The sequence below is a fragment of the Macrobrachium nipponense genome, chromosome 20, assembly GCF_015104395.2.
Source record: "Macrobrachium nipponense isolate FS-2020 chromosome 20, ASM1510439v2, whole genome shotgun sequence".
Classification (NCBI taxonomy): Eukaryota; Metazoa; Arthropoda; class Malacostraca; order Decapoda; family Palaemonidae; genus Macrobrachium; species Macrobrachium nipponense.
In genome coordinates, this window is record NC_061089.1 from 34,351,751 (window position 1) to 34,363,348 (window position 11,598).

The 11,598-nt window shown below is 37.1% G+C and overlaps 1 protein-coding gene across 1 annotated transcript; it reads left to right on the forward strand.

Moving 5' to 3' along the window:
- The first annotated feature begins 382 nt into the window (after nt 1–382).
- LOC135219939 (glutamate receptor ionotropic, NMDA 2D-like) lies at nt 383–9,316 on the forward strand. The gene is made up of 11 exons (XM_064257175.1): nt 383–423; nt 1,023–1,193; nt 2,311–2,582; nt 2,923–3,045; nt 3,693–3,867; nt 5,325–5,543; nt 5,799–5,982; nt 6,825–7,058; nt 8,107–8,276; nt 8,576–8,744; nt 9,128–9,316. Exons 1-11 carry the CDS (start codon nt 383–385, stop codon nt 9,314–9,316), a joined length of 1,947 nt encoding a protein of 648 aa, XP_064113245.1.
- Nucleotides 9,317–11,598: the final 2,282 nt, after the last annotated feature.

The window sequence follows — 11,598 nt, forward strand, 5'->3', positions numbered from 1 at the left end:
TGAATACTACTATAATAATTTTTACACTCGAATACACAGCTATTTTATTAAAGAGGCACTGCTGTTTATTAAAAAGAAGAAAATTGTTGATTCTATTTTCATCTTCATAAATGTTAATTAAACAATGTAAATTGGCTCTTAGCTTATTTGGGTTAGTTTCAGAGATGCATAGAGTCCTAAATAGTTATTTGGCGTGTTAGTCGCTTGTGAGCCAGTATAGCTCTACTTACCCGTGGCCATAACATAGCGAAGCCATAAAAGCTGACCTTCCTTTCCTGTGCTTTTCAGGGAAGCAAACGAAACTCGCCCTCACGTTCTTTCAAGTTCTGGTCCGCCGTTCTTTTCCTTCTCGGACTCTGTTCCTCAGTGCACTGCGCCGATAATGACAGCGGATCAGACCAGACGGAAATTTTGGAATGGCAGGTAGGATCAGCATTTAGAGACCTGGTTGAGCAGAAGGCTGGTCGCTGCAATTTGTTCTTGGTGTCGACATTCGAGTCGCCGAGGTTATTTTTTCCTCTGTTCAGGTGAGGTCAAGATATGAATTTTGGTATACCTTTTATTCTAATGATTTTATAGTTCAGCGACATACCTCTGTCTCCACCAACATTTCAGGAGAAAATTTATATTTATGGACACTTTTGAAATTTTTTTTTTATATTATTATTATTATTTTCTTTTGAAGGGGCGGCTATTAAAATTTACATCATTCTCAATCAACTGGTCAATGGACATGTGAATCTCGATGAAAAATTTCGCCAAATACAGTCTTGGCACTTCAGTCTACAGTTTTTTTTTTTCTTTCTTTTTCTTTTAATGAATGTCTGCTAGAAAACACTCAAAGTTCGTGCATGAAATTTCCTTCTTTCTGTCTACTCTATGGCAGAAGAGAAACTGAAGATATCAGGTTTTTTTTTACCATAAGATTGCTTTAATTAAGATCCAAAGAAAATGATAATTAGAATCGCTTCATACTTTGAAATCTGTCGACCTCAATGACCACGAGTAATTAATTATTGCAGATGGGTGGAAGAGACAGGACTGAGGACAACCGCGACGTTGACCCTGGCGTCTTCTGGAGGGAAAGGACTTCTCGAAAAGGACGCCAAAGGAAACCTGCGAAGAGTGATCAAGGAATCCTCCTGTTGGGTCGTCGTGCTCGACTTGATAGTCAATGGCCATTCAGTTCTACAGTGAGAGTCACAGTCATCCTTTTCGATTGCGTGGTTTTTATAATGTGGGGTTTCAGGGTTGCATCCTGCCTCCTTAGTAATCTATCACTTTTCTTACTAAGTGCGCTGTTTCTAGCAGCACACTGTTCTGCATGAATCCTGGAGCTACTTCGGCATCTAGTTTTTCCAGGTTCCTTTTCAGGGACCTTGGGGTCGTGCGTAGTATTCCTATTATTATTAATGTTGTTGTTATTATCCTTAACTAGATGAAACATCTGTGTTTTCGTTTTACTGGAGTTCAGCTTCATACCCCACCGGCTACACCATTCCCTGATCCGCTACATGTTCCAATTAAGGCTGAGGGCAGCTTCACTTCTCATAAGTGGCGCCTTGAAAATCATGTTATTCTGATGATGGTGGGGATAAAGGAAGCGTCTGAAAGTTTGGCTGAATTTACAGTGGAAACTGAAGCCGTGTCTATTGGAATTTTATATCTATTGATCATAGAACTGTCTTAAAACCTTTCTGAACTCCTCCACTTTTGTTCAAGGCTGCCAGAGAAAGGAAACAAAATTACTATTGATTTACTTTCATTCATTTTATTACTGTTCCTTTCATTTACACTTCTATACCCTTCACCAGCTCTTTTTCCGCTGTTTGATATTAATTGCTTTTATTTTATTATCCAGTCCCTCTTTGCCGGATAACTGGAATCTCGACCGAACTAGTAAATGATTTCTTATGGGAGTTATTTCATGGGAGTTATTTCATGGGTATCGAGAAATCAGAAGTCAAGTAAAGTGAACAAAATCAATTTATCATGAAGAACGTCACTAAATAGAATCAAAACAGCAATATTTCATATAAACCTTTTATGCCTAGCCGATCTGAAAGCTTACATTCATTGGATGCAAAGCAGGTTTAGTCTTTCAACGTAAAATGATGATTTACTGCCATGAGTATGGAAATGCATAGATTTCCCCAAGTCTTATTTTCCTGAAGACCAAATAGGCCTGAATGCGTAGTTAAACAGTACGTTGTTTGCTTGTTTGTTCGTATTTTCGCTCATAGCCAGTGTTTCTAAAATTCGAAAGAAAATACCAAAACTTAACATACAATTTTCGTATTTTCCTCTCAGATTCATAGAGTCATCAAACCTTTACCAATTACCGGATTTGCCGGTGATCATCGTTGGACCAGATGAGGACGTAGGGCGCTTTCTTCTGCACAAAGCTTTGCGAAACACTGTCCAGGTTACCTATCTGGCCGTCGGCCGTAAGAACACCTTTGCTTTGACAAAGAGGGTTGCGTTGCGAGGAGGAGAGGATAAGAGTGTCCTCCAGTCTGGAAGTTCTTTCCGGTTATTCAGAACCTGGAAGGAAGGCAGCGACCGTAGTGCTCTCATCCAAGGTGAGAAAATTTCTTTTGTATGCAACGCAAATACTCTTTACGTAGAAAATGTGTCAAATCAGCTATGAGATTTTCATAATTTTTGGACGAGAGAGAGAGAGAGAGAGAGAGAGAGAGAGAGAGAGAGAGAGAGAGAGAGAGAGAGAGAGAGAGAGAGAGAGAGAATTTTGAAGTTCAATCGGAGATTTTTGGGAGCTGGAGCTGTAAATATTCTTATGGAAACGTTGATATTAACTGTAACAAAATCATGGCGATAGCATCATAATTATCATGACAACTGCAATGCTGCTTATGGTAAGTTTATCACAATCGCTAGTAACAACAATTCGTCATCCATCAGGCACACAGGAACCAGTAAAAGCATACACCAAATGTTTGTACTGCAATCAGACCAACGCCGGATTTCTCTTCAAACACAAATGGCCTCTCAATGAAAGACTCTCCAAGTTCATCCAGTCTCCAGGTACTTTATTTGTTTATGTCACATACACACACATATATACAGATATATGAATAATTATTACATCACCATGATTCATATAAATTATTCGAGCTACAAATGTCCTTTAAAATCTAATTCGCTCTACCTCTGAGCTGATATATATTTTCATATATGTAAACCGAAGGGGAATTTTTTAGTTGGTAATAATTTCGTCCCCTCATGGGATCGAACCACCGTCCAGCGGAAAGGGACGAAATCAGGACGACATTGACGGTTGTTCGATCCCATGAGGGGACGAAATTATTATCAACTAAAAAATTCCCCTTCGGTTTACATATATGAAAATATATCAATTCCGAGGTAGAGCGAATTAGATATTAACGGACATTTGTAGCTCGAATAATATATAGATATATGTATGTATACATATATGTATTATATGTATATATATATATATATATATATATATATATATATATAGTATATATGTATATATATGTATATATATACATACATACTAGATATGTTGAAGTACGGACTTCTAAATAGCCATCAAAATGGGCAAACTTTTCAAACAGTCGAAACCTCTCCCTATCTGAATGCACGTTTTTTAGAATGTAGAACTTAGCTTCTACTATTCGATGAAAACATTGTCCACTGTCTTTCAGATGAGTCGAAGGATTTGAACGGCCATGTTGTTAACGTCGTTTGTAACAAAAGGATTCCTTTCGTCGACTACGAAGACTCAGATCCAACCTGGGATGGCCCTGCTGGGACTGTAAGGCCAAGGGACGCCTTCGACATCAGACTGCAGCAGACAGCCGCCAAGTTGTTTAACTACACGTAAGGTGGACATTGACCTCTGTAGTATAGCAGTGGGAAGCGTTTTTGGTTCACTTTTTGAGGAATGTTTTTCTAACCACTCTTCCTGTCAATGTGAATCACCAGTAACATCACATTGATTTACACTGACAAGGATGTGGATCACTGGTAACATCACAGTGGTTTACATTGAGAAGAAGGATGTTAATAAATGCTAACATCGCAGTTTATTATACAGGTTATTTCTATTATTGATTAATCTAAAAGAGAAAACAGGCATTACGGCAGTTATGGTGGCTGTGATTAATCAAAAAGAAAAGTAGCTTAATATTTTTCTTATAAAGCTAAACTTAATCAATCTTTCATGACCTTTTGAGTTATTCGTACATTTACTCCTTCGGCGGTTAGAAATGCTACTTGTTTTTAATGTTACGATATATGTTCCTGTTCTTTCATTTGGAAACTGTTAGTGCGTTCCCATTCTTATAGTGAGGTCAGATTATCTCATTTTGTGGTGAGTGATGAAGTTCCACTGAAGAGGAAGAGAACAGTCGAGAGGCTATTTCTATTTTTCTGCATTTCACGGAGAAAATTAGTTCTATTTTGTTTACTTGTAACATCAGATAGTTATGTTCAGAATCAAGATTATATTTCTTAACATTCCTTATTCCGTAGCCTTCATCTCTCAAAATTCCATAAGCATTACCATTTACGTTTCCAGTTTCAATGATCATGCATACATTAAGATTCCTATACAGCATCATTCCTGTCTTCAGATTTTTCATACAGTATGATTTATGCCTTCGTATTTTAAATTCCATATATTGTATCAATGCCTTCAGATCACTATACAGTAACACGTAACAGCTTAGATTTCTGAAATGACATTATTTATGGCAATGGAGTCCTTTGCACACAGTTTCATCTATTCGATCAGCTTCCTCAATCAGTATATTCATAATTTCTGATTCCATATACATATAACTTACCCCTTCGGACTTTTAATGCAGCAACGCTAAATCTGCAGACCCCGTAGTGGGGTAATGCTGTCAGTGCACCGAATGTGGTGCAATGTATGCATTACTTAAGGTTCTTTGCAGCGTCCCTTCGGCCCCTAGGTGCAACTACTTTCATTCCTTTTATTGTACCCCCTTTCATATTATCTTCCTTCCATCTTACTTTCCACCATTTCCTAACACTTGATTCATAGTGCAACTGCGAGGTTTTCCTCCTGTTACACCTTCCAAACCTTTTCACTGTCAATTTCCGTTTCAGCGCTGAATGGCCTTAGTTGCCCCAGTGCTTGGTATTATGCACAAAGCCTATAAATCAATCAATCTTAAATCTGCAGACTCCTGAAAATATTCAGCCTATCTGCGAAGACACTTACCAGATGTCATTCGTGCCTTCAGTTTCCTAATGCTGTCATTTTTGTCTGATGGTTCTTTGTATATTTCATTTTTTTTCTATTCCTGCAGATTCCTGATACGAGAACCGTGGGACAAAGAGTGGGGCATTCCTGACGAATTCGGAAACTGGTCTGGAACAGCTGGTACACTCCAGTATGAAAAAGCCGACCACTCATTCATGCTGACACCGCTGCCCACCAGGATGAAAGTGATGGACTTCACCAGGGTCTACGTAGAGGACCCGTTCATTATCATATCCCTCAAACCAGGACCCCTGCCTAAATCTATGTCGATAGCCACACCCTTTACCGGTTATTTGCTTGGTTCCACTTTTTCAAGTTCAATTTACCAGAGAGAGAGAGAGAGAGAGAGAGAGAGAGAGAGAGAGAGAGAGAGAGAGAGAGAGAGAGAGAGAAATTGCCACGCACTATCGTTGACAAGAACTAAATAATAAATGCTTAAAACATTTTTTTTAACTGGAAAAAATAAAACATGACTCAAGAGGTTTAAACAGAAAATGAAAACGGAAGTCTTTCTTAACAGCTACGTGTGGGTTGGTCTCGTCGTCTCTTGCCTCCTATTCGGAGTCGGCTACTGGTTCTTTGAAAAGATAGGAGGAGATTTCCCTGGGGGAAAGAGGCAGGAATTGACACACACCATCTTATTCACCTTGGGGTTGTTATTGGAAGACCCTCCTCGACGGTCGGCCGTTCGTATCTCCTGCCGGGTAAGATATCACGACCAATGTCGCCGTTTTTTCTTCACCACATTGGCTTTTAGCAGTGTTACCAATACACAGTTCTTCTTTTTTACGTTAGTTATGATTTAATGGTTAGAATACGGAAAATTTTACGGTTAGACTGTGTATTTTCCGATGTATGCAATTTATTTCCGTGGCGTAATATGAAACTGGCACGGTACCCTAGCTTGAGGCCATAAAGTATTTGTTTTTGACGGACGAAAGGAAAAATACAGGATTTCAATAGAATTCATTTCTATAGATAAGCAGGATATGTTTTATATAAATTATTTCCATAATAAAACATAAAAAGGCAAAGTGAAGATTTTTATTCCTCAGTGCCGTGGCCTGTGGTCAGAAAAGCCACGGAGGGTTGGCAGCTGTCACCAGAATGTCACACTAGTAGACGAAATTCCTCAAAACGGCAACCCTGATCACGACTGGAACTTTGCTAGTGTGACTAGCGAGGGCAGTTTATTCTGGGCCTTTCGGAGCGTAGTTACTAGTATTTGTGAAATTTTTTAAAAAGTGATGATAATTTTCTCTAGATTTTATAACAATTATTATGATATATACTCGTATCTATTTAGAACTTACTTTCTTAGCGTTTGTTTATCTGGAACGTGGAGGCTGCTTTTAACACACTGGATTTAACCATTTGACATTCCAGACCGGCAATTGCTGCGCCATATCCAGCGAGTTGGTTCTGTCAGCCCCTGTGCTCTGCATATATAGATTGGGAATACGAATCTATGTCAACCAATGACGACAGAGTTTAAAGCTGTTCTGAGGTCAGATCAAAAGTAAAGAGATATAAAATCTTTCCACAGACGTTGGTTGGCTGCTGGTTGGTTGCGTGTTTCGTCTTCATGTCAGCCTATCGGTCGGCTCTCATTGCTCACCTGACAGTTGTTAAGAGATACAAGCCAATTAATACAATGGAGGATCTCTTGGCGAGGAAACGGGGTTACACTTGGGGTAGGATCCCACTGTCAGGAGCATCACTACTTTTCTTGTCTGAGAACCCAAGTCCAGTGATTCGAGAAGTTTATAGTACGATGCTGGTAAGTGCATGAATAGTTAGTGATTTATGGGCACTAAACAAGTTCCAAACCTCATGCCTATAATGTAATATATAAGTTAAATGCTAAATGAATTGTGAATTCTTTCTTTGAAGCTTGACCACAATGCTAGAAAAGAATGGAATTAGTGTTGGTCGATAATTTAAATTTGTATAAGTTTCACAATCTTTTAAAGGGAATTGTCCGATCAGTGTCGCCATTCGCCAGTGTTATTATCATCCTTATCTATCCCCAAAATATAGTTTTTCGATTTTGGTAATAATGAGAAAAATTTGCCTACGCCGGTGGAAGGCTATGACAGAGTCAGTGGTCAAATAAATAAAGAAGTGATAGAAAATAAAGTTTAAGAATGATGGAACAATGTAGGTAAATGTTTGATTTATAAAGAGAAACCGAAATGACAACCAAATTGCAAAAAATTGAAATACGAAAAGTTAAGACATTAAAAATATTAGAATATAAGATAATTCCCTAAAGCAGATAACCTATATTATTTAAGCAAATTTGTAAATTTCCATTACTATACTACAAATGTATATATACAGACATGTATGTATGGTATATAATATCATATTATATATATATAATATATATATATATATATATATATATATATATATATATATATATATATAATTAGTTTTTTACAAATAATCAAATTCATTCTAAATGCACAAATGAAATATAAAAAACGTTACATAAATCATTAGAATAAACTTTTAGCCCCTGTGCTAAGAGAGGTGTGAAGAATTTGGAAGGTTAAGCGGGAGGCGACAAAAGGGAGTGAAAGCAAAGTCAGAAGTAGAAAGCACTGCAAACAATCTTCACTCACATTAGGAAGTGATCTCTTACCGAAGCTATGCCTATATACTCACAATTATGCACAACCCAAATCTAGTAGGTGCTTTTGGCTATTTGAGCCTTGCATCAACTCCGTAGGTTATACAAAGAGTCTCTTTCATATTAGATAATTACAGATGTTAAGAAAAACATCTGCTTATAAAGTACCACGGGTTTGTTTTTTCTACAGGTGCTACCAGCTGAATCCCAGTTAAACCGGGTGCTGGCAGGAGGTTATTCGTTCGTATCGAGGAAGTACTGGGCTCTGGCAGACCTCCTGAAGGCTACGATGGAGGGACTGCCAGTCCACATGAGTACTACAGAATACGGGATATCTTCAGGATACGGATGGGCTTTCAGGTAGGGAGGGCTTCGTTATCTACACACACACATTTTCCATATGCGATTTTATCTTTCACTTTTTTAAATTCTCTGTGATAAAATGAAAGGTGCTGAAATGGGTTTACACGCGGAGACTGGTTGCGGATACTTAATCTCAGTGTACTAAAATACATAAGTTGTCTTTTTTCCAAGTCTCGTGTTGGGATTAAAACTTCAAATTTTGTGTTTCGATTCATCACAATCAATGAGGAACAAGTTCAACGACAAATAACTTCGTCACTTTTCAAAAGAAAGTCCTCATGCCCTCAATTCTTCAGGAAAGGTTATCCAAACTTGAGCACCATTGACAAACTCATGCAGCGACTTCTCGAGGGAGGGATTGTGGATTTTTGGATCGATGTCGTCGTCAAAAAAATTGCTCGAAGAATGGTTGAAGAAGGACAAAGTTCCGGCGAATCGAAGGCTGTGGTGATTCCAGATGATGACGTAAGTAATTATGCTGAGTCTCAGATGTTATTGTGTAAATTTGCAAAAAAAGAAAATAAATAAATAAATAAAAAATAAAAAAAGGTGACGAGAGAAGATTGCCGCGATAAAGGGATTCTTTTTCTTTTGCACTTATAAATCTATGATAGTTGCTCATCTCCAAATATCTCAGATCGCAGTTTCAGTCAGGAAGGGAATTCAGCTCTTCCATTCGCTTTTTGAACCATCTCATTACAAATTCCATTTTTTCTCTAGCGATTATAGAGAATGATTGGTTAAATTACTTTTTGGCACATCAACCTAAAATGCTTTCCATAGTTCTGAAGCAGAAATTAATCGTTCCCGCTAAATGCGCCTCACCTCTAACGTTTATTCATCGTCAGCAAGTGCGAGTGTTAACGCTGGAACACCTGGAAGGAGCCTTTTACCTGCAGGGAATCGGATGTTGCTTTGGGTTGATTATTTTCTTGCTGGAACTGATACGTTATAAATGGTTCCCGAATGTTGGATTTTGTAAGGTTAGTGAGATGCTTGCTGTATTTAGATCTCCTGCTCTAAGTTTTCTCCAGTGAAGTTAATCCAATAACCTGACTGTGTGAGTCTCCTCCGCGGAGTTTATCTGCTTTTGTCTATGGACCATCATGCCCCAAAGTCTCAATGTTATTTTGTATCCATTCAGTTAAGAATAATTCATAATTTCTTCACTACGGGGGGAGATAATGGCCTCTTTTACATATTTTGGGGTCTAATGAATAAGCATGTTCCTTCATGTGAAATCGCAAGCTGAAATCACATATCTATAATTTTTTATGAAAACCAAAGCAGTTAGCGCCCTTTGTTTAGCAGTTTCTTTTTATTGTGCGTACCTGCATCACAGAATGAAATTATCTTGTTCCAATAGTTCATGGTAACTTACAAAGAGGAAGCCGCAGGAAATATATTCTTTACTGTCGGACAATCATTACTGGATTTTGCAAAAATTAAGATCTTTAGGTTTTTGGAAAAAAAAGTAACATTTGGAAACTTCTATAGATCGAATAAATTTATCTTTAGGTTTAGGGGGAAAAAAGTAACATTTGGAAATTTCTATAGATCGAATAAATCTATTGACATATTTATGCACATAAATGTATAGATTCATATATGAATAACTAAGAATGTATCATCTTGAAGTACTGTCGATATAAATATACTATAATATATATATATATATATATATATATAATATATATATATATATATATATATATATATATATATATATATATATATATATATATATATATATATATATATATATATATTTATATGTGTGTGTGTGTGTGTGTATGGATCTGTGTGAGTGGGTGAGTGCATGTATGTATGTAGTTTTAGTATGTTTGTATGTCTGCGCTTTTATGTGCGTGTGAATGTAAGACCGTAACGCATGCCTACCCAACTCTATCATTATTCCTTTTTTTTATTTTTAACAGCATTAAAAACCTACCTGGTCTACTGGAATCATAGACGTCCCTGGCAGCTACTCATTAGAAATCTCACTTATATTACGTGATTATATATAAACTCAGTATAATCTGTAGTGTTTCCACATTTTCGTGTTAACTGAATCACAAACAAAATAAAGCACTTAATCTCATGGTATCCGAGATAGGAATTCTACTGCATAGCATCTATCAGTTGTCCATTTTCAACCAAATTTTTACTTATCCATCTTTTAGTACATTTGCATTCAGGAATTTTAGTTCTGAGCTTATACGCAGAAATATTCTCTTGCCAACTTTACATATGTAGGTTTTGAGGGTTTGAAAGGTGTCAATATACACTCATTTTTCTCCAGAGCATTATTTTCTCATGATGAAAATTCTCTAACATGAGAACAACTAGGATATCTTGTGCAACAACATTCCTTATGCAACTCGCAATAAGTGTAAAACTAACTATTACGACTCCTCTTTATATATTCTCCAATAAATGTGTATTTCGAAATTGTGTGTTTTTCTTTTACCTGGTTTCCGGTTTTTAGAATAATCTTCCCCGTATCTCTCTCTCTCTCTCTCTCTCTCTCTCTCTCTCTCTCTCTCTCTCTCTCTTCTATACGTGTGTATATATATATATATATATATATATATATATATATATATATATATATATATATATATATATATATATATATATATATATATATATAGAAAAAAGAATTTACTTTTTAATCTTTGCTCTCGTGCATATTGAATCTTTAAAGAATCTATAACATATAATATTTAGTATATCTCAGTTAGATCTAGATTAAAAAAGAAATTTTCCTCTTGATATTTAATTTTTCCATCTTTTCTTCCTAATTAGATGATATAAGAATGTCCTGGAAGTCAGTGTGCGCAAAATCTCTGGAGAAATCCATAATCTGTATTCGGAATCATTCTGCCCAGAATTCTTTCACCTACTGAGAAACTCCTGGGGAAACGCCCATTGCATTATAATGTCTTCTTGAATACGCCTTCACGACTCCAGGATCCCTTGAAGCCATCTTCAGCTCCTGAAGCATTCCTGGAGCAGTACCTATTGGATTATAACGTCATTTTGAAGTCTTCAAGACTCCAGGATCATGTGAAGCGTCTTCAGCTCATGAAGTATTGCAGGAGAACCGCCTATTGTATTATAGCGTCTTCTTGAAGTCTTAAAGACTCCGGGATCATATGAAGCCGTCTTCAGCTCCTGAGGAATTGCTGGTGAACCGCCCACCGGATTATAACGTCTTCTTGAAGACGTCTTCACGACTCCAAGATCTCGTGAAAAAGCCCTCGGCTCCTGACGAACTCCTGGATAAGCACCCATTGGATTATCAAGGCTTCACGCA